At 36.3% G+C, this 24,722-nt stretch overlaps 1 protein-coding gene across 2 annotated transcripts; it reads left to right on the top strand.

Annotated features, from left to right (window-relative positions):
* Positions 1 to 10,999: 10,999 nt before the first annotated feature.
* On the top strand, positions 11,000 to 19,081 carry ca15c (carbonic anhydrase XV c). 2 transcript variants are annotated; one of them, XM_017358489.4, is made up of 9 exons: positions 11,000 to 11,353; positions 11,445 to 11,517; positions 11,647 to 11,673; positions 12,333 to 12,503; positions 14,152 to 14,303; positions 14,885 to 14,986; positions 15,076 to 15,148; positions 16,467 to 16,633; positions 18,323 to 19,081. In XM_017358489.4, exons 2-9 carry the CDS (start codon positions 11,445 to 11,447, stop codon positions 18,530 to 18,532), a joined length of 975 nt encoding a protein of 324 aa, XP_017213978.1. In that variant the 5' UTR covers positions 11,000 to 11,353; the 3' UTR covers positions 18,533 to 19,081.
* The last annotated feature ends 5,641 nt before the right edge of the window (positions 19,082 to 24,722 follow it).

The raw sequence follows: 24,722 nt of genomic DNA, 5'->3' as shown, positions 1-24,722 counted from the left end.
ACTTGTTTTGTAAGGATTTTATTTTCGAAAAAAGCTTGATGAAACTTACACTCTTCTTTCCCTTCTTTCTTTAAGTGGATTGAACTTAAAACAATTAATTCGTCCTCTGAAACACCTCAAGAATAAGGTTGTTTTTAGCTCATTTTAAATAATTTAAACAAACAGCAAACATCTTTCTGAATACAACCTAATCCTTCAAAACTTTTGAACAAAAGCTTGCAACCACATTGTTTTAAACAGAATACAGACACAATTACAGTAATTAATAATAATCTCAGCAAAGCGAAACTGCATATGTGGATATACAGGCAATAAAAGAAGGAAATAGGACTAGATGGACTTTTTAGGGGGAAAAAGCTTTTTAGAGGGTTTTGTAGGGGGAAAATAATTTGATACAAGCTTAATGAATCCTATAAAAAAGGCTTTCAGTAAGACAAACAGGATGGAGATTCAACTGTAATAATTAATGGTAATCGCATTTTTTTAACACACTTTTTTAAAACTTTTCTTTCACTTCTTTTTTTTATGTTGCAACAACATGAAGAAATTTGGTTAACTTAATAGTTTTGACAAGTTGATGTGGATTGAAATTAAAACAATTAGGTTGTCCTCTCAAGCACCTCAAGAATAATGTTGTATCAGCTCATTTTAAATAATTTGAACAAACAGCAAACATCTTTCTGAATGCAACCTAATCCTTCAAAAGTTTTGAACAAAGTCTAACAACCTCTTTAACACAATTACAGTAATTAATAATAATCTTAGTAAAGTGAAACCACATATGCGGATAAACATGCATTAAAAGAAGCAAATAAGACTAGATGGACTTGTTTTGTAAGGATTTTTTTTAAAGCTTGATGAAACTTACACTCTTCTTTCACTTCTTTCTTTCTTTATGTTGGGACAACCTGAAGAAATTAAGTTAACTTAATAGTTTTGACAAGTTGATGTGGATTGTGGAACTTAAAAAAAATTTAGTTGTCCTCTGAAACACCTCAAGAATTGTGTTGTTTCAGCTCATTTTAAATAATTTAAACAAACAGCAAATGTAATTTTCTGAGTGTAAAATAATCCTTTATATATTTTTGAACAAAGAATTACAACCACATTTTTACAAAGAGAATACAGACACAATTACTGTATTTCAAGTGTTCACATTAGATATGCCTTACGCTAATAGCAGGTTTGGCATGCTGTACCTCGAGAGAACCCTGAGCTCTGAAATAGGCATGGGACAATAACCAGTATCAAGATTTACCATGGTTTGTATATGTCAAGGTATTAAAACCGCAAACATGTTTTGTTATAATGTTTCTAGGGTATCCTCCTTAGGCCAAATGTGGTTTTTATCATTCATTTTCTATTTCTCTTTGCTATTTGGGCTCTTTGGAATGTAATTAGAATAAAATCTAAAGTGTCATCTATCATCAAATGTACTTTTAGAGAAAAATGATGTCCATATATGTGGACTCGAATTTACACAAAACACTTTTTCCAGACATTTTTTCATGCATTAATAAATCACATATTTTTTTTACCTGTTTTGACCAACACAGTCTCCCGGCAATTCGTAATCTTTTGATTTAGTGGCTAATTCGTATGAATTCGTAAGATCTGATTAGTACAATTTAGTACGATTTGCTCATCCCCCAATGACGGTTGAGTTTAGGGGTGGGGTTAGGTGCCACGCCTCCTTTTTAAAATCATAAAATTTCAAAAGACTGAATTCGTAGGAACTAGCCACAAATCTTGAAAAACATAAAATACTTACGTTTTCTTAGATTTTTTTTGCCCATTTTGGACAGTTAAAAATAGTGTTTGGGACATTACACATGCTGCAAAACAGTTGCAGGATGACACTGTATGTCTGTAAAACTTTCAAAGGAAAGAGCTGTAAAAAACAGATGCATTTTTAGCTTTATCTCTGCTATAACGTTACAGCACCTCTGGCCACGGCCCTTACCTGCGCAGTGCGGGGGTGCGCAGTAACGAACCATTGTGATCTCACAGGGGGCGGAAGTGTTTTTTGTAGTCCCCAAAATTCGTTCATTGTAGGCTTTGCTAAGCTAACTCTGAAAAAACCAAGGTCTCCCTTTGCATTGAACTTAGAACTTTTTACATTCAGAGATGTTGTTTATGTTCACACAGCTACATTACACATCAACTAAAGTTAAAAATATGATATCATAGTGGACCACCCCTTTAATAATAATCTCAGTAAAGTGAAACCACATGACCTCGTTGTGTATGCGGACATACAGGCAACATTAAAAGAAGGAAATAGGACTAGTTGAACTTGATTTGGGGGAAAAAATAATTTGATATAAGCTTGATGAATCCGATAAAACAAATAATGACACCAAGGCTTTCAGGAAAGTAGACAGAATGGAGATCCAATTGCAGTAATTAACAATAATCTCAGATGTTTCAAATCATGTGAAAGAACGCTCTAAAAACTGCAATGTTAAGTCAAATTTTGACAAAGCTAACCATTCGGTTAAAGAGAGTAATTGTAACTAGAACCTAAAGTTCATTGATAAACTTTGATGTTGGCTTGAGAAAGCAAACGTGACTGCGCTAGGACTGGGAATGGCAGTTGGCAGGAAGCACGGCGGCGGTTGCTAAGTGGTTGCTAGGCAGTTGCTAAAACAATTATGGGATTGTTAGGTGGTTGCTAAGCAGTTGCTAAATGGCAATGGTCGTGTACATGTTTGATCAAATGCTAATACTTAGTAGGCCTTTCTAGCTTATGTTATTGCATTTAGATAATCATTCATAGCATGTAGCTAATCGTTATTAGCACTTGTCTTCCATTATCATTGTTACCATGCATAGTACACAGGAAGTCCCATTTGCTAGCATGAGTCAAACAAGCCAATGCCCAGGTCCCTACGATGTTCTGATGCAGAGATATTGTTATTTTTAAATGGTTGCTAGGTTATACTGTTTTATTGCTATGGGGACATTTGACAGGTTAGTGATGATACATCAAAGCTTCTTGGCAATATGAGTGATCTTAATCAACCCGATGTTTCTATGACAGTCTTTATGAGTGTCAAAAACTGGACTTGAACATTATGTATTCCTGGTGTTGGGTTGCAGCTGGAAGGGCATTCGCTGTGTAAAACAAATGCTGGATAAGTTGGCGGTTCATTCCGTTGTGGCGACCCCTGATTAATAAAGGGACTAAGGGAATGAACATTATATAAAAATGGCTTGCCGTATTTTTTTGAAAATACAATGCTTAATAAGTGTGAAAGTGATACATGTAAGAATGGCTTGCCATATCAGTAAAAATCCGGAGTTTAAGTCAAAAATGGCTTGCCATATTTTGAGAAAAATAATGCTTAAAAATTATTTATTGGAAAACTATAAGTTTGATAAACCTTAAAGATATAGCAACAAAATCTAACGCATCTTAATATAGCTTTTGGCCAAATTTGGGGCTTGTATAATTTTTTTATATGCTCGGATTATAAAAATTTAACATTTAACATTTTTTATTAAAAAAACAATAAGTCTTATAGGCATGAGGAGATAAAGCAGCAATCTTGAATGTAGAAGGCACATTTTGACCACATTTGGGCCTTGTGGCATGAACGGCCCAGGAGGAGATACGTTTGTTTTCAATGAGAGAGTAGTATAACAGTATGTTGGCTTTCTCAAGCCAACATAATTATTTTAATAAATAATCTATCCAACTCTGTTTGACCCAAGCTGGGTGATCTCCCAGAAAAAAATTATATGTATAGAGTGTATGTGAATGCTATTAATATTGATATTGGTAGCCGTCGTTTTATTCAATTCAACTACTTGTCCTATTTAGGATAACTGGATCTTTAATTGAATGAAGTCTAAATGATTTTGATCTGATCTGCAGAGTGAATGTCACATGAAAAACCCTCACATGCTCGTCAGTGTCCTCAAACGGTGCCTCATCGTGATTACACATGTCCTTTGAAGGAAGCCACAGGCCTGAAAACACGCAGAGCATCCTGTGAGATCAGATGGCTGATGCATCACATGGCAGAAAAACTCTCTGAGTTCACATTTTTTTTATGACTGTATTGAAGATGATAATCTAAACAGCTCTAGGCTTAAATGAAGTCACCAAAAGCAGATAAAATGATTATTGCCACGTGAATGCAACTGCGATATTTACATCTATGTACACATTACGTGCTCTAATAATCAATAAACTTTAGGCTAAATATTTTAATTAAGCATTTTACTAACATTTCTTTGTGCTATAACCAATTGAATTATAGGCACATGCTTTATTAGTAAGTAGGCCTGGGATGGTTTTTAATGGTAAAAGTTAAGGATATGTATTTCACTTAAAAGGGATGCCAAGCTTTTGCTATAGACTGTTTTGAGGGATGTAAACAAAAACAACGCTTCCAGCGTATTTCCTGTTTTACATGTTCAATATCTACAGCTTCCGAGAATCCAAAAAGAGCCACATATTTATAAATAATGTTATGATAGCAGTTTTACATTAAGTTATGGTTGAATTGCCTCCTGTTACAGTCATGAAATAGTTTGATAACGAGCAGGAAATGTTCATGGGCTAATGACATGACCACAATGAAATAGTCTATACTAATAGTGTAGTTCTAGCATCTAACCAGAAGGAAGACTAAGAGTATCTGTTTAAATTATTAATAGATTTTTTTTAGTAAGACGTTTGCACATGAGTTCAATAGTATCTGGATGCAGCCTTTATGATGCAATCTGAGATTGCATCACTCAGCAATGCAATGTCAGACACAATGCACACTCAATGGAGTGAGTGAAGTCACTGTGATGGGTAGGGCTAGGGGTGGGGTTAGGCGAGCGTATTAAAAAGCATTGGATGCAGCTCAGATTGCACTGCACCCAGTCTGCAGCCAGACCCTTCTCCAAGAGTTAGGGCCTACTCACACTTTGCTTTCCCATTTGTAACCCAGGCCCGTTTCCTGAATTGTTAGAGAAGTGTGAGTGCTCTGAATCGGGCTCAGGCACGATTCACTTGGCCAGCCGTGGCCCAGTTGGAAGAGGTGGGCTTGAACGCAGTTTACTTGGGATTTGGCGCGATATGCTTGTGTTTGTGCACCAGAGCCCAAAACTGAAAGCGATACATGAGTTTTAAGGGACCGTTTCATATGGATTAATTAATCATTCTCAGTGTTTAATGAACGCAAACTGTCATAGTTTATTAAAGAAACAAACCCCTCACTGCACGACAGCTGCACCTTCAGCAAACCTCCTAATTCCTGCAGCACGAGGACTTTATGATTGTTTATGAGCGTCAAAAGTGGCGGATCTGCAAAATATTTGACTGCGTCACTGTAAATCAATTGACTAAAACCATATAACTAAATAAATCTCCACTGTGCTGAGAGAAAGCGCTTCTTATTGAACAACGCATCATCGATAACGTAAGCGTGCCCAGGCCCGAATGTAATGTGAGTGCGGGCTGTCGGATGAGAGGGGAGGGGGGACAAGCATGCTTTGGCCCGGTTCAAGACAACTGTACATAGTGTGAGTACGCCCTAAATGTCAATTGTTCAAACACTAAAGTTTTCTCTGGTTAACACTGGGTGTGTTCTGTTACTGGAATTGCTAAAACTGAAACTAAGATATATATATATATATATATATATATATATATATATATATATATATATATATATATATATATATATATATATATATATGAAAATTTTCATATATATATATATATATATGAAAATCTTTTCTCCTACATACTGAAATAGAAATGTGTTCACAAAATAAAAACTAACAAAAACATTAATGAAACAAACTAAATTAAATTAAAGTGTACAGCAAATGTTGATGCTAAAAGCATGTCGATGCATGGGGATTTCTTTTTTTTTTGGTTTTGCATATGCAAAGCTTTTGTATTTTGAAGCATCCGCATACAGTAGGTGTGTCTTGTTGTAATAAGTATGTTTTTGATCATGCAAAGCTTCTTGTTCCTGTTCTACCACAAACAATTCCAATGTAAAGATTCCATCCATCCAGCGTGCAGTGCCTTAATCAACAAACTAAATTTCAACAGCCTGTGAATTTTATAGCCAGCAACATAGTCAGAATTTAAGTCTGAGTAACGAGAAAATCTTTTTATGCACAAGGTACGAGGAGCTTAATGTCTGCAAAGGCAAACCTCTTCAGAAAATCTTCTAAAGTCATTGCATATATTTGGGTGAGGACCAACATGAAAGTAGTTGCTGAAAATCTTTCTCCTACATACTGTAAAAGTACACTCTCAGAAATCAAGGTAAATCTGTCACTGGGGTGGTACCTTTTCGAAATGTACAATTTTGTAATGGAAAGGTGGACATTAGTACTTTTAGGGTACACTTTTGTATCTTCAATGAGCTGTGAGGTACACGATTGTACTTCTTAGGTATTATTATGTACCTTTAAGGACCTGGTACAAAATGTAATTTTGGAAAAGTGACAATCCCAGTGACAGATTTTGTTCCTTTTTTGTTTCTGAGAGTGCAGTTAGTTATCATTCAGTAGCTGAACTTAAGCTTGTTTTTATTTACGGAAAGGGCTGTCAGTTTACCAGCCTAATTGAAAATTGAACCTCATTTACCCTCCCAAAACCTATATTTCATACATTCGATTAAAGATCCTGAGCTGTTTCTTTTGCATTTTTATATAAGTTTTATAATGTAAGTACAGTATCATCTGTTTTATCAGTTTTGCTGATGAAATTATTACCTTAAGGCTCTGCAGAACAGTTGTGAGTATCCAATCACAGTGGTGTTTTTTTTTTTTTTCCTTTTTGAATGAATCCTATTTTTAAACAAATCAGGTAAATCACGGTTTAAAAGACTCAGTTTGCTTAAAATATTCTTAAATTATCTTCATGTTTCATCATTAACGTTAGGCCATTGTTGCACTGTAGTTTAAATCATGAACTGTAATAAATCGCTGGTCAGATGACAAATAGACAGAAAAAAAATTGTTTAAATATTTCTAAAACACTAATTAATTTTTTTTAAAATTTATGTTCTATTTATGTATTATGTCTGATGTTTGAGAAAATATAAGGGGTCACTAATAGCAAAATAGTAAAATCAGTGATTTATCTTTATTGTTGGACTTCTCTAAATATAATGCTATTTATTTTATATGACACACTGAGGAAGGCTTTGTGTTTGTCTGTTATCACCCGTAAAATGTAAGAAAAAGTAAAAATAAAAACAGTACGAAGCAATTGAGTCCGAATCATTACCTTCTTTTGAATAATAGTAATGATAAGATTAACGCACCAAACCAAAAAAGTAACTAAAAAAAAAAAAAACGCAAACGCACAGGACAAACTTCAGTAACTCTGCATATGGATCCATGATAATTGTATTTTACATGAATGCATAATTATATAATAATCATGCATTCATGTAAAATATAAACTTCAAGGGCCCTATCATACACCCGGCGCAGTGGGGCGCAAGGCGTGGCGCAGTAGTCTTTTGGTAGTTTCAGCTTGGAGCAAGAGTGGTTTTGAGGCGTTGCGCTACGCTGTTTAAATAGCAAATGCATTAGCGTTCATTTGTGCGCCCATAGGCGTTCTGGTCTAAAAAGGAAGGCGTTCTGAGGCGGACCGCTGGCGCGTTGCTATTTTGAGAAACTAAAATAGATTTTTCATTAAACCAAAACTAACCCGGTCTAAACTCCGGCGCAGAGTTGAGCCTCGCTTATGCACTTAATAGGCACAAGAGAGCAATAGGCAAATATCTTTACATATGAAAAAAATTTTATATTAAGGATATATATAGGATATAATAAGAATAGATATAGAATATAAATATAAAGGATTCAAATAATACAAAACATATTATTTTCTAGCCTACAAAAATATTAAAAATCACTGCTTTTATGCCTTCTTCATCTCGGGAGGCTTTTTCAGTTCATTCATAACAATTTGCTTTTGTATAATGTTATTATTATTAGCAGTATTATTTATTATATCCATATTTATATTTGTTTTATTAAAAACAAGCTTAAATTTGCCCACCTGTCAGGTTTTAGACCATAAGGGGCACAGCATGTGTTTTAGGATATAACTCAGGTTTTTGAGCACACTTGGTTATTATTGTTCATTTATTCGTTTGCTGGAAATTAGAACTGAATTTAGAAATAGTTTTGAAATGAATATTTGCGCTTAACAAATGAAATTATTTATTTATAGAGTAATTGATGTCTGTGCGTAAAGGTTTCCCTATCCAAGAGCGAAAGTGAAAGTGATCCATTATCTCTCATTCTCACGCAGTAGATGCTCATCAGAGGTAAAATTTTCAGAGGAAAAGACTCTCTCCCATGGGTTTCCTTGAGAATGTGGGGTCATTTATCTCACATATCAGATTTTGGGCACAAGATAAAATAATTGTCTGTATGCATTAAAAAATGCATGCATCTGAAAAGATTTGCTACACTCTCAGAAATAACGGTGCAGGAGCTGTCACTGGGGCAGTACCTTTTCAAAAGGTACATATTTGTCCCTGAAGGGTCCACAATGGTTCCTCAAAGGTACATTTTAGGTACATTTGGGCACTAATATGCACCTTTGAGGTACTATTGTGGACTCTTTAGGTACAAATATGTATCTTTTGAAAAGATACTGCCCGTGACAGCTCCTGTACCTTTATTTCTGAGAGTGCAGAGACTTTATCTTGAGTTCTGAGAAGAAAGCTTATTTTATGCTGATAATATCTAAATCTTAAGATTTTGTTTGTTCGTTTAGCTTTTTAACAATTGTTTTTATCAGATGACATGTACTGTATGCTTCACACATTGAGATGTAATTGTTACAATAAGCAGAAATAGCCTTTAAGGAAACAATAAAGATCAATGTCACATAGAGGGCAGAGGCAGAGCTCAGCTTACGAACACCTTACGTAACATTTGCAGTTGCCGATCCTTTCAAAAGAAGCTGTAGTCGATAAACCAAGAGATTGAGACAGATTAAACTGATGTAGATAAGTGGCACATAACTGAAATCATGTGTTACTGCTGTGACAATGTAGAAAATAAGCTTTCCTCTCCACCTTGCTATTCTTGTTCTGTGACTAACTGTGATTAGTCAGTGCAGTTCTGAATGAAGAGGTTTAAAATAATTAACCAGCCACAGCACCACTTGGCGACCTAATTTAAGTAAACTGATTTTTCAGTTTATTGTGCAGTGAAAACATTAATATAAAAAACTATGCAATAAGTGGAATAAATGAAGAGGAGGGAGGGGGGATGATATCTGTTTGAGAAAATGGATGTGTGGCATGAGAATACTGTCAATTGCGTGAGTCTTACACCAAATGTGTGTGAGTTGGCAGCCCCAAAGTTATCAAAGGATGCCAATGGTCTAATCTGATTCAATGCTCTATGCCACTGATCATCAACTGGCGGGCTGCGGGCCAAATCCGGCCCGCTGAGCCGTTCAATCCGGCCTGCCACTGGATTCCAAAATTGTGAGGATCAAAAAGAAAATTGTGGTCCACACTATTAAAGCAACTGAAAATAACAACAACTGTGTCTCTTGTCAGAATAACTACCATTTGCCTATATTAAGGCTACACTCCGAAATGAGGACAGACTATGCGACGTTAAGCATTTATTGTTTAAAACAGGTTTTAAAAAAAAAAAAAGGGAGGCATAATTTTCCTCATGCCCTTACTTAACATTTGTTTTTTATTTCTAAGTCTCAACAACATGCTTGAAACTAGCAGACTCCTCAGGACAGGACAGGACAACTTAAAACAGCATGGTAAATAAATAACCTGGAACCAGAACAAAACAGGTCACAAATAAAGTTCGCACATCAAATGAAACGTCAAGTAGACTTGAACTCAAATAAACAATGCTGAATCGGCCTACTCACAGTGCCTAATCAATGGCTAAAGCTACATTTCCCCTCTGACACCAACATTTTCACACCAGGCTTGGCGGCTGTCAGACTTTTCAATGTGTCATAGGTCTCAGAACAGGATACCCAAAATGCGCTCAGGCTTTCAACACCGGAGAGCCGCGTTCACATCGCCTGCAGCCTAAGTTACAGCCAGCTAGCTCTGAATGGCCGCCTCGCCAAATGGCAGCATTTTCACAGCGTTTGTGGAGAATTTTCTATCACTCCTAGTGGTTGACTGTGGTATAGGTGATAGGAGCCCTAATCAAATGCCTTCAGCTTGTAATGAAATGGACAAAGTATAAACATTGAACATAATGTAAAGCCAAAGTTAGATTTTTATTTGATTTTCTTCTTGGCAGTCCGGCCCCCAAGGAGACTGTCTGGTACAACTCTGGCCCTCTGACAAATATAGTTAATGACCCCTGCTCTATGCTAAGCTAAGCTAAAGGTGCTCCTGCCAGACCCAAAGACTGGCTGACTGGAAAACTCAACTGTGACTTGCATGAGCCCATTTCCCCCCAAAACAGCTACCATTCCCTCAGACCCAAACATTGATGTTTTCAAAAGGGTAAAATAAATGATCTGATGGACATTTTGACCTGAAACTTCACAAACACATTCTGGAAATGCCGAAAACTTGTCTTACATCTTATGAAAATGGAAAAATGGAAGCCCTTAATCCCTTTTTTTGGCATCAGAAAAGTTTACCTATCTGTTGATGAAGCTAACCCAACTTTGCATTGATATTCTCAACCAATTTTTGGAGTAAATTTGGAAACTTTCAGTGGCTTACAAACCTATTTTAAAACATTTGGAAAATGCACACTGGTAACTCTTTACAATAAGGCTGTATTAGTTCATTTTAGTCAATACATTTAACAGTAAACAACACTTTTCTTACAGTATTTGTTCATGTTAGTTGATGCTACTTAATGAAGGTACAGTTGTTCAATAGTTTGTTAACTCAAAGTGCGTTACTAATGTTAACCAGCATGAATTTGTATTTTACTAATGCAACAGTGAATGTTCAATCATGATGAATGAATGCTGTACAAGTATTGCTCATCAATAGTTCATGCTAGTAAATGAATGAACTAATGAAACCTCACAGTAAAGTGTGACCTGCATGCTGCTTTAGCTCTCTATCATGAGACTGTCAAACTTGAAAGTGAAATGGTCATGGAGCGCAACCCTCATGGAGGAATGCAATAGTTCAAGTTCAAATGGCTATGATTTGGAAAATATTCCAATATGATTGACAGCCAGCAATGTGGTGATTGATTGGAATGTAGACTAGATTTTTTAAAAATCAGAATCAGTAAGGATGAAGGTGATACACCCACTCCAGGTGAGCAGCGGAGAGCCTTCAAAAAGGAGAGAAGGAAGCAAAGTCATTATAATTCTGCAGACAGACTTGAGAAACAAGTCGAAGAGGTACAGTCAGACTGGAGCTACCTTTGTGTGATTGATTTATGCCATTTCTCATAAGCTTCTATTAACGGGACTGCTTTATTGTGTGATTAAGATGATTGCCTTCCTGCTCGCTTTCCTTGCTGCACTTCTGTGTGAATCCGTCCACAGTGAAGGCTCTTCAGTAGGTGAGTGTCATTGAAAGTTCATTTACTCAGCGAGAGTCTAGTTTCATCTAATTGAATTCATCTGTTTCATTTTTAATTATTTAATTGAACAATTTGGGTTTACTAATGCTGTCATTTCACCCCAAACAGCATGGTGCTATAATGACCCAGCGTGCAGTAAGTTTTAATTTTTTATTAAATTATTAAAATTGTCAAAACATTGAATATTAGGGCTGTTTGCAGTAACATTCGTTTTTAAGGCAAGATGTTGCAGGTGAATAGGGTAAAAACACTATTATCACTGTAGTTTTAATATGTTAGAATTATGAACATTTTCCTGAAATCCTTCAGAATATGGATTGGAGGAACACAGTGAAATTGGGTGTACAGTGAGCTGCTGAAGGGGAGATCATTTGAGAAAAAAGCTAATTTTGGGAATTAAGAAAAAACGAATTTTTGATTGAAATCTACTTAGACTGATTAATAAAATGTGATGTGTTTCAAATGTTTCCTAATATGAATTGAAGTTGAAATCTGCAGATTTTTGATAAAGTGATGATATACTGTTTTAAATGTTTCCATTAGAATGAAATAAATAAATAAATAAATAAATAAATGAATGAATGAATGAATGAATGAATGAATGAATGAATGAATGAATGAATGAATGAATGAATGAATGAATGAATGAATGAAAAGTCAAAAAGCCCAAAAATTGCAAAATTGGGAAAAAGTGTTTTTCCTACAGTGTCTCACCTTGATATTCATGCTTAATATCACTGCACAGTATAATCAAAACATGCTCTAAAGCTTATTTTTATCCTTTATTGAACTAGATTTTACCACCTGGCCTGAACTTGCTCCCCATCACTGCAATGGATCCAGCCAATCTCCTATTAACATTGTCACAGCACAAGTTCAGGAAAATCCTAACCTGACCCAGTTTAAATTAACTGGTTTTGATGCCAACACCACCTTCACATCAATTACAAATTCTGGCGTCTCTGGTAAGGGGCGCTGCACACTGGAAAAACTATTGTTTCTTCATTTGGTCACACTTTATTTTGATGGTCCTTTTGTTTACTTAAATATAGGTTATGTTGCATCTACATGCCAACTTATCCTCCTTAGATTATAAGTAGACTGTTAGGTTGGGTTTAGGGTTGCGGTTAGAAGCAGACAGTCTACTAATACTCTAATGGACCATCAAAATAAAGTGTTACCCATCATTTTCTTTTGATGAAATGTGGTTCATCATATTGTCGTTCCAATTCTCCAAGATTTTTGTTCATCTTCAAAACACAAACTAAGATATTTTAGATGAAATCCAAGAGCTCTCTCATTCTCCATAAACAGCAACGGTCCCGGGATGTCCAGAAAAGGAGTCAAAAACATGTCAAACCTTCCATGTGACTTCAGTGGTTCAACTGTGATCATACAAAGTGCCAAGAAACTGTATAAGAATTTGTTTGCATTTGTTTTTCATGTCAGGTCAGGGTGTGCATTTATTATGGGCAGTAAGATGTATTGCCATTGGAGTCAACACTGATTTTAAGCGGAAAACAAGCGGAATTTATATTTTTGGGCAAGCTGTGTGTTCTTGGAGCTTTATATGACTACAGTTGAACAACTGAAGCCAAATAAAATGTTTTGACAGTAATTTTGCTTCCAGTTCTGGATTTTGAACATCCGTTGGGGGATGAGAGATAGTAGAGTCTATAGCTGCACAGTTTTAAAAAAAAATCTATTATATCAGATTATCAGCAATATTATCATTATATTATCAGCAATTATCAGCAATAAATGTTTAGTTAATAGCAATAAATATTGCAATATGAACACAGTTTTAGAGTCTAACAGTATTCAGGTACTGAACTTGAATAATCACTATACAAAAAAAAGCTTTCCTTATATGCTTTGTCTCATTTCTTGTCCAAATATCAGAAAATTCATACAGCAAGCAAAAATAGTGTTTTGTTTTCATCTTCAGAAGGAATTAAGTCAACATTAAGATATTTTTATGAAAACAAACAAAATTATCTGTCAGTGGGGTCAGTAAAATAATCTTGTTTTCACTTTGAAATATAGATATTTGGACTAGAAATAAGACAAGTAACACACACAGACACACAGACACACACACACAGCATCTTGTGATTTAAGGGCAATGTGGTGGCACATTGGTAGGTAGTGCAGTCGCCTCACAGCAAGAAGGTCACTGATTCGTACCTCGGCTCAGTTGGCGTTTCTGTGTGGAGTTTGCATGTTCTCCCTGCGTTTGTGTGGGTTTCCTCCGGGTGCTCTCCCACAGTCCAAAGACATGCAGTACAGGTGAATTGGGTAGGCTAAATTGTCCGTAGTGTATGAGTGTGTGTGTGTGTGTGTGTGTGTGTGTGTGTGTGTGGATGTTTCCCAAGAGATGGGTTGCTGCTGGAAGTAAAAACATCTGCTGCGTAAAAACATGCTGGATAAATTCTGCTGTGGCGACCCCGGATAAAATAAAGGGACTAAGCTGACAAGAAAATGAATGATTTGCCTATTGTGGATGTGCACATTGCAATGCAGATGCTGAAACAATATATTGTGCTGCCCTAGAAGAGTCAGACATTATGATGCTCAACATTGATGTACTACTGTATATTACCCCTTTCACAGTGGTCGTCAACTTGGATGATAAAATAATGTCAGTGCAAGGAGGCGATCTTCCAGGTCTCTACGTTTCTAAAAATTTTCATCTTCACTGGGGCAGCGGCAGCTCCTTGCCTGGATCAGAACACACTGTGAATGGCAAACAGTATGCAATGGAGGTATGAGTGGATTCATTTTCCCTGTGTTATTTCACCCTCCTGTGAATTTTCTTTTCTTTTTCAAATATTTCCCAAATGATGTTTAACAGAGCAAGTATTTTTTTCACAGTATTTCCTATAATATTTTTTCTTTTAGAGAAAGTCTTAGTTATTTTATTTCGGCTAGAATAAAAGCAGTTTTTAATTTTTTAAACTTATTTTAAGGTCAAAGTTATTAGCCCCCTTAAGCAATATTTTTCCGATTGTCTACAGAACAAATCATCAATGGCTTGTCTAATTACCCTAACTTACCTAATTAACCTAGTTTAGTCTTTAAATGTCACTTCAAGCTGTATAGAAGTGTCTTGAAAAATATCTAGTCAAATATTATTTACTGTCATCATGGCAAAGATAAAATAAATCAGTTATTAGAGATGAGTTGTTAAAACTATTCTGTTTAGAAATGTTTTGAAAAAATCTGCTGTCCGTTAAACAAAAATTGCGGAATAAATATACAGGGGGCTAATAAATCTGACTTCATCTGTATTTCTTAACAAAACTGCCTTAGATTCATTGTATGTGTTTGTATGTGTGGATTTCAGCTGCACATTGTAAATGTCCATTCAAAATACAACGGGAGTGTTTCTGTTGCTCTAGCTGCTCATGACAGCTCAGCGCTGGCTGTTTTGGGTTTCTTTATTGAGGTGAATTCTTACACATTCACTATTTATTATTACTGATTATAGATTAAAGTACAGACCTATGAAGTGAATGAATATGTTTTGACCAACAGGGAACTGATGAAGCAAACAAAACAAAGGGTTGGGATGTCTTGACCTCCTTTCTGACGAAGATCCCGAATAAAAGTAAGACATTTAGTGTCAGATGGTTGGGAGAGGTGATCATCAGTTTTGTGAGTGGTTGCTTAAAGCGATTGTTTATATATAAAAAACTGTTAATGTACGGACCATCAGGTCATTCACCACAAACAAAATGCTTTTCACACTTAATTTTTTTTGTCTTTTTTTTTTTGTCTTTTAAATATCTAAACATTCTTAAATTATGATGCATTTTCTAGCAGTGCAAAACATATTGTCTTGTTTTAAGAATTAACATGCCAAAGTTAAGTAAAATTTTCCTTAAAAGAAGCAAAATAATCTTTCAATTGGGTAAATAAAATAATCTTATATCTTCTGCTAAACTAGATTATTTTGCTTATCTCATTGGCAGATTATTTTGCTTCTTTTAAAGAAAAACTCACTTAATTTTGGCTTATTATTTCTAAAAACAAGACAGTAATTTTTCCTTGTCTAGAAAATGCTTGGTGACTACTGACTTGCCTTATATGAATAACAAGGATAATGGATTTAGCTAAAAAAATTGGCTAAAAAATTAATTATCTATTATCTAACAAATTTATTTTATTTAATGTTCTACTGATTAAAAGGCAACTACATCCTCAATGGTCTGAGGGTGAGTACATCTGTACATTTTAATTTTTGGTGCACTTTCACTTTCTAGTTCACTCTAAAAAAGTTTTAATCATTATTCACCCTTATATCATTCTTTTTTACTCTAAAACACACACAAAAATATATTTTAAGACATAATCTGCATGAAATAGTAGTCATATTTTGCATATTGTGGCACATCAGAGTCAAGAAAATAAATGGAGAAAGCAATGTAGGGTGGGGCGTTTTCTGTCATTTGTAAATTGATTGGATAGTTGACATTTGCTTCAAGTGGAACTCGTGTGATTGACAGCTTGATCCCGCCCTTGCACCATCATGAGGGATGAGTTTTTAAAGATACTTTAAAGAAAATAATTTGGTAAAAAAATGATGTGCAGAGTAAAATGTTTAAAAAATATGGCAAAACAGTTCTTCATTTTAATTTGATGCTGAATTTTTGCTTTGACTAAAACAGAAAATCAATACGATCCAATACAACATTGTGCAGACATTCTGTTTGTCACAAAAGAAAGGGATTATAAAAATAAAAAAAAGCAACGATACATTTATTAATCTTTTGAGTCAAACTGTAAAAAAATGTTTTATCGAATGCTTTAAATGCCTTTTTTTGCAAATATAAACGTTGATAAATTTAGTTGATCTTTCTGTTCTAGCAAAAAAAAAGACAAATCAAATATCTTATTAACTGTCTTAATTTTTTTTATATGTGTAGATGATACAACGGTTGACATTATGAATCAAATCACAATGAACAGTCTGCTTGAAGGGGTGGACAAGACTAAATATTATCGCTACCAAGGCTCTCTGACCACACCAGACTGCAATGAAGCTGTCATTTGGACAGTGTTTAAAGAGCCCATCAAAGTCAGTAACAACTTGGTAAGTCAAGGCATCTGTATCATGCACTCATAGAAATTCTGAAATATCAGGGGATTTTAAAAGGTCCATTTCAGAAAACGAAAGTTTGGGAATTTTTATATTTCATTGTCCAGATCAGGGATATCTCTGGCGTGGGACATTTTCAAAAGAACATTTGTACAGAAAGTGTCTGAATTGGATAATATACATTTAAGAGCTTCAGAATGACCACTTCAAAGACTGGCTGATAAAAAGTATCAACAGAAATGTAAAACTACTATTGAGATAGCGATTACAAAAGAGGGAGCGCACATACAGCAAATACCTCAGATATTTTCAAAATCAACCATCTGCCGATTTTTCATCTCATTGTGAATGTAATTTTTTAATAAGAGGACTAGGAGCACAATCTCATTTGAATTTAAAGTGACAGTCACCAAAACGGTGCAACTAGGATCAAAGGTTAAAAGGTGTTGTTTTAAAGAGTTATAAAACATTACTTGTATGGTATTTTGAGCTGAAACTTTACATACACACAGGCTCATTTTGAAAATGTAGCTCTATATACATATTTGGAGATCGCGAGTTATGTAGCCAGAAGTACGTATGGCTGCCTTTAATTTTTTAAACGAACACTACGGGATGGTATGACGCGTTCCTTTTCGCGCTTACCAGTTGACTGCTTAACTCCGTATAGAAGGCTTTCAGGCTGTTTGCACTTTGTCCCGTTAGCTCACCAACTAGGTCACTGGACTTGAGACAGAGAGAAGTGATGACCATGACGACGAGGTTTGAGTTCAGTAAGAGAACAGTTCCAGAAAGCAGGTAAGACAAAAACACAAGCCAAAAAATAAAATGAACAAGTGAATAACTGGGTGAGAATGTGGTAAAATCTGAAAACGTGGTAAAAGTCAGACAAGGGCTTTTGTTTTTCTGGATTGCTTTTTAAAACACTGTCGTTTGGGTTTAGGGAAGGGGGTGGGCGAGTCAATCAGTGCTTTTTAAAACACTACTGGTTGGGTTTAGGGAAGTGGGAGGATGGAAAATCACACAATCTCACGACAATTCGTAACTTTTTGATTCAGTGGCTAATTCGTATGAATTCGTACGATTTAATCCGTACAATTTAGCATGATTTGCTCATCCCCCAATGACGGTTGGGTTTAGGGGTGGGGTTAGGTGCCAATTAGCCACTGAACTGGCAAAACGTAAAAAACGTACGTTTTTCTCGTGAGATCATGCTGGTCAGTTGGTCAGTCAGGCAGTCGACAGTAGCCTCTGGTGGATTTACGAGAGAACAGCAGGCGCGAATGGCACTTACGAGAGAAATTTGAGATCTGAAAAAGTGTACACAGTGGCCTCTGGTGGATTTGCGAAAACAATAACTGTGAAAAAAGGTAGTTCCCGGGATGTATTTGACGGTCTCCAGAAATGTATATAGAGGTACGTTTTCAGAAAGAGTCTGTGAAACAACACAATTCTTGAGTTTTTTGGTGGTGACAAATTAATTGTTTTATATTCAATCCACTTAAATTTCTTAAAACTATATAAAGTTAAAACTAAAGTTAAACTAAAGTTAAATATTTTTTTAGCATTGTCCTAACACACATTGATTGTATGGAAAGCAGCATTTTTACAGTGTTCTGCACAACATCATCTGCATATTCTTCAGTAAAAAACAGCTGTTAATTTATTCCCACCCACAAACAGATCAACCGCTTCAGTACAACAGTGTTTACCAAAACCACAAGTGCTCCAGTTCTGATTTTTAACAACTTCAGAGGAGTTCAGCCTCTGAATGGCAGAGTGGTGACATCTCAGGTGGAGCAAACCGGTTCCTCCGCAGCTCCCTTATCACCCACCACATCCATTTCATCCTTCACCCTGTTACTGCTCTTGTTCAGTTTGTGTTGCCTGTAAATATACTATTTGTGATTTTATTTAAATAATTGGACTTTAATTAATTTATTTCCCTGCTGCATTGTTTACATTTTCTGCTATTTTTGTGCATCTTGTTACATGGAGGTTCCTTTTTGTACCTGTTGTATTTCTGCTTCTATAATCTGTATTTTGAAATGCTTTAAAGTCTTTAAGCTATCATTTAAAAAAAAAAAACTTAATTTAAACCAAGTTTAAATAGTTTAGACTTTTGTGACTGTACATTCATGGTGTGAGAATAAATTAGACTTTTTGGTTCTGGAGTGTAATTATGCCATTGTAGTTTTTCCAAACATGTTTGCATCAGTAACGACCTTTAGCTTTATTTGAGTCAAAAAATATGGATTTAAGGGTGAAAAAGATTTTGTTAAACACCTCAGCCTGATTTGAAATGCATGTTTAAAGTCTAAAGTGGAGTTTCTTAAATGTGTTCATTGTACACTCTTTTGGTATTGACATGGTGGGTTTTGACAACATGTGGAGTGGTGTGTACAGTTAAAACAAATAAAGCCAAACAAAAAGAACTGTGAATCGTTGTCTTCTGTAGATGACTAAATCTAGTGGAAATGTTTTTAGGATTGATAGTCTCATGCCGTACCAACTGAGCTATTGTTCAGGAGGGCAATAAGGGGTGGGGCTTTCCATACCGGAAGTTGAACCCTGGCTGCCTAAATGAAAGCCAGGAGTATTTTCCTGTTTTAGGACATTTTTTTTTAAAGATTAGAAATTTTACATAGGTTTGGGTACATTTTTGCTAGGTCTTTTAACATCATCAGTCTGTATTGCAATAGTGCGCTAAAACACCACTAACAAGGTGGTAAGAAATGAAAACGTTTTAGCACAACACCATTCATTTGAATTTGTTTGAATGCTATTTTACATGGCATTTATTGCCATACTTTCTCTTTAACTAATACTGTTAAATAGATTTAATCTGTACTAATTAGACTGTAAACCTTACCATTTCGCTGGAGTGCACTATTCTGTGCTTCTGAATGGCCGTATTTAAAATTCTGTCATGTTTTGTCTGGTGCAAACAATCTAATTATTCGATAGAGTTCGAGTCAGGTGAAGAAAAGTTCCAGAAAGCAGGTACACTCTTAGATATAAAGGTACACGAGTGGTCACTGGGGTGGTACATTTTCAAAAGGTTTAAATTTATACCTAAAAGGTCCATATTAATACCCCAAGGGTACATATTGCTACCTAAAAAGTACAAAAGGGTTCCTATTTAAAATTGTAGGCACTAATATACTTCTGAGGTACCAATATGGACCCTTCAAGTACAAATGTGTGTGACAGCTCTCGTACCTTTATTTCTAAGAGTGTAAGACAAAAACAAAAGCCAAAAAATAAAATAAACAAGTAAATAACAGGGTGAGGAGGTAGTAAACGTGGTAAAACTCAGGCAAGGGCTTTTCTTTTTCTGGATTTCTTTTTAAAACACTGTTGATTACTGCTTTTTAAAACACTATTGGGTTGGGTTTAGGGAAGGGGGAGGGTGGGGTTATCGGCCGGTTGGTCAGTCAGTCAGTCAGTCGACAGCGGCCTCTAGTGTATTTACGTAAGAACAGCAGGCGCGAATAGCACTCGTGAGAGAAATTTGACATCTGAAAAATCATACAAAGCGGCCTCTAGCAGATTCGCAAAAACAAAAACTGCAAAAAAAATTAGCTCCTGAGACATATTTGGCACTCTCCAGAAATACAAGGGTACATTTTCAGAATGAGTCTGGGTTGACCAGAACTACTGTCTCAATTCAACAAATTGATTGTGAGCCATTAAAGATTTCGAGCTCATTTTGAGGAACATGTTCAGTAATGATTGAAAAGCTTTTTTACTGAAATGGAAAAAATGTGTTTTCATAAAAACTCTGTATGATGTTTCTACTTAAGTGAGAAACTTTTTATTTTTGAAGGGGATAGACAAATGTACTTTAATTGAGTGACTTACAATATGTTCAGGCAGTGGCGCCTGCAGCCATATGGCTGTACGCACTATGCGTACCTACCATCAGAGGGCGCTAATTAATGCTTCTTTTTATTTATTTATTTATCACATAATTTCAATTGATTATTAAACAGCATACACTACGATATATTGACAAAGCAAGAAAGAATGACAACAAATAGAGGTGTGCGCTTGTGTGCTTCAAAGCGTTTTCCGCACCTTAAAATTACCATTCAGATAGCTATTGTTTAAAACAAGGTTCAAAACGAGCAAACGCTCTTTAAAACAGCTGAGCTTAATTAAGACATTTGCCAAAAGGCCTAAAACTAACGAGACCAATACTGATCCCCCACACAGAGCGGAGACCGTCTCATCAGCACCTGAGCCATGGAAACTGTCTCTTTTAGACCAGATCCAGCTGCTGCGCAGCAATCTCTCATGGAACCGCTACCACTCAAGGTGTTTTAAACAATTTTATCTCACAGACTGGCATAAATAAACAGACATCTTCATTCTCACAACGAGTTTCTGAGTTTTCTCCCCTTTCAACCGAGTTTGTTCCACCGAGGTAATATGGGAACATGTTCAGTGCTGTTGCGAATACTTTGTAAACGCCTGTCCTGCTCACTCAAATTATTTATATTAATTTTTTAATATGCCCCAATTTTAAAGATTACATCTTGAGCGTTTGGTTTTTCCTTGGTGCTGATGTGCTTTTATTACATTTAGAGTTTGACCAAATTTTAAAATTAAAATAGAAAATGAATTATGTCATAATGAACGCCCTTAAATACTGTCTTTGGTAGTAAGCATCCGTGTTTCTTGACATGACTGGGGAAAGGGGCGGGTGGTGCTGGATTAGTGCGTATCTTGGCATAAAATCCTGCAGGTGCCCTTGTGGTTAGGTACATTTAAAAACCATTTTATACTCTGACTCATTATGTGTAATGTGTTTTATGTTTGTTCCTTTATAATTTCCATATTATCTGTGGGCCAGATCAAAATGAGTGTATTTGTTAAACATCAACAATAAATGTAAACACAACTTGTTTTCAGTGCATCAGTATATGCTTAAAGTTGTATGTCAACTCAAAGTATTGGTAATAAAGTGTTGATGCACATCTACACAAAATGGCTGCTGTAAAGACATTAACACAGCTGATTTCACATGCTCCCCATGTAAACAGACAACAGACAGGTAATGTGGTGAAGTTTGTTAGAATACTTTTTGATTCTGCTTCAGTTTTTCTTGTTTTAACATTAGCTTCTAGATCATGTTGTACTGATAGTACAGGGATAAACACAGGCTGATGTTTATGAGAAAAACATGCACCAACATGACACCTTTCCTTCTCCCTCACAGAAAGTGGATTCATTCCCGCACAGTAGGATGCCAGATAGGCCTGGGTGGCAGCATTTGACCCTAAATGTTTTTAAATCAAACAACTTTTTTTTTTTTTTTTTTTTTTATGTATTGAAGGACATCTCGGCCGGCTAGCCAGTTTTGCATGTGTATGACCCTGATTACACAAACTATTTACTGGCATTCCAACTTTGCCAATACACCCGTAAACCTGAAACCTCCTCCTTACACTCACAGACTGGAAGACTGCAGACAGTCAGAAGAGGAGATTGAGGTAAAGCTGGTTTTATATTCACACATTCAGACTTTCTCCTTAATAATATGATTTCAGAAAAGTATTCTTTGCAAATTCTACATCAGAGGTGTCAAACTCAATTCCTGGAGGGCCGAAGCCCTGCACAGTTTAGTTCCAACCCTGCTCCAACACACTTACCTGTAGGTTTCAAACAAGCCTGAAGGACTCAATTAGTTTGATCAGGTGTGTTTAATTAGGGTTGGAACTAAACTGTGCAGAGCTGCGGCCCTTTTGGAACTGAGCTTGACACCTGTGTTCTACATAGTGAAATCATATTAGTAGCCAATGGCTATCAAAGTACAACATTGTTCACAGTCAAATAAACAGTGTTAATGTTGTTCTGAAGTCATGCTAATGCATTCATCACTAGAGTTTGAGCAGGCAAAAGTCTGTCATACTGCTCTGCGAAAAGGTGCGGGGTTAAAAAATATGATTAGACATTTAGAAAAGCGAGCGATTGGTCAATGTTTAAAGTTTTTGTAAAGAGAGGTCATGTTTTAATCTTTGATTGGTCTCACGCAGCCACATGATGCAATTTCGCAGGTCAGAATACACCAAGCAATGCAGAGAACTGCAAAACTTGTCGCACAAGCTTGCGTTTCCGGTCTAATGCATTCGTCTGCGTATGAATGGAAGTTTATGGGGCGAAAAGTCCAGTGTGATCGTGGCTTTACATGTAATTTCAGACTGAGGTCAAATCCCAATTCTAGTTTTGTACCCCTACTACCCCTCCTCCTTGGCCCTTTGAAACAAAGTGTGAAAGGGAAGGGCTGCAAAATGTACCCCTATAGGCTGGTTTATACTTCTGCATCAAGCACACACGTATGCTACGGCCCTGACGCATAGCCCTATATAAATGTAACTACACGTCTCAACGATGCGTAGCGCAAGCTCTGTGATTTTTCGTAGCTCTGTGATTGGTCGGCTTGGTTGCGCTGGCGAGTCTGGGCGGGACCAAGAGCCGCGCGACGGGCACGAGCCCAATGGAGCGATTGTTTACAAGTGTGGAGTCCTGTGAAGGAGCTCCGGATGGAAAGTTTTGTTTTGTGTTTACCTCATAGTTAAAGTCCTTGCACATCCACCGGTTCCTGCCTCAAAATGAGCGAGTTTGAGCTACTTGTACATCCCGGAAGCGTTCAGAAAGAACAAAACACAGGCGAAGAAACTAGACACAGAGACACATTAACACCTCACTGCCAACTAGCGTTTTGGAAGTGTTAATTCAGACCAACAAAGACAGTGCGCAGAAAAATAAATGCACAGCTACCTGCGTTGCATGCGCCGTGGGTTACGCCGGTCACTTGACGCAGAAGTATAAACCAGGCTTAAGAAATGGGACACCACTACATTACCTGCACACGTCATCATATGTCATTGCTCTCTTGCTCTTGCTATATGAGACTGACGATCATGACTGCTGTAGTTATTTTTGATTTTTATCTTCAGGAAATCACTGAACGATTTCATGTAATTGTAACGATATAATGTGTCAATAAGCACGTAACTGTATAGTACATTTTCACAGTGGCCACATTTATGTAAACATCAAAAACAACACTAACATTATAGCAGACACTGTAAAAAGTTAATTCTCAGCTACTAGACTTTTCTGACAGGGGATTCGAGTGTCATTGAGTGACAGAATGTTGTGGTACTGCTGTACAGGAGTTATTATTAGATCGGGAAATGTGTGTTTTTATTTTAGGATTTTTTTTAAAGCATGAGGTAAAACACGAATGCGGTAATGAATATTTTAAAACATGTGATTGTTTGTTGTAAAAATTTTAATGATGACAAAAAATACTAAATTGTGCATCTCCTGACTTCCGTGTGCAGCCATGCTGCTGTTGTGGCTGGTGTGTTCTAGGAAAATTTCTTACCCCTTAGTTTCGAATGTGGTCCTGAAAAATCTCTGTTTCAAGGGGTATCTAGCCCTTCCCCTTAGCCCTACGCCTTCAAGTTAAAGAGAATTGGGACACCACTAACGCTTCATGTGAACGCACAAAACGAGGGGTAGGGGTAAGGGCTAATAGGTAGAATTCGGCCTTAATATTCAAAGTATCATGGTAAACAATATAGAGAGCATGTCACAAGTTGTCACTGAATGAATGTCCAAATATTCTCAGAGATGGGTTGCGGCTGGAAGGGCATCCGCTGCATCAAAACTTGCTGGATAAGTTGGCGGTTCATTCCGCTGTGGCGACCCCGAATTAATAAAGGGACTAAGCCGACAAGAAAATGAATGCATGAATGAATGAATGAATGAATGAATGTCCAAATATATAAAACTAACTTTACCGCAATGGAGAGGAGCGCTGTTGTAAAAATTACAACTGGTTGAGAGCCAACATCAAACCATATATTGCAACAAACCTTACTAGAAATCCATCTAATCCAAATCGGACTGTAACACAGTTGAACAATCATTCTTGCGACATACTGCATTATAAATCTAATGCCTAAAGCAGCTGCCCAAACCTGTGACAGGGTAAAACAGCTTAAACATTTGTTAAACAGCAACACAAATGTGAAAACAACTTGTTTTCAATATATCACTGTGATAA

This window comes from Danio rerio, chromosome 12 (genome assembly GCF_049306965.1).
Source record: "Danio rerio strain Tuebingen ecotype United States chromosome 12, GRCz12tu, whole genome shotgun sequence".
NCBI lineage: Eukaryota > Metazoa > Chordata > Actinopteri > Cypriniformes > Danionidae > Danio > Danio rerio.
Note: the sequence above shows the minus strand (reverse complement) of the source record. Positions and strands in the feature narration are given on the sequence as shown.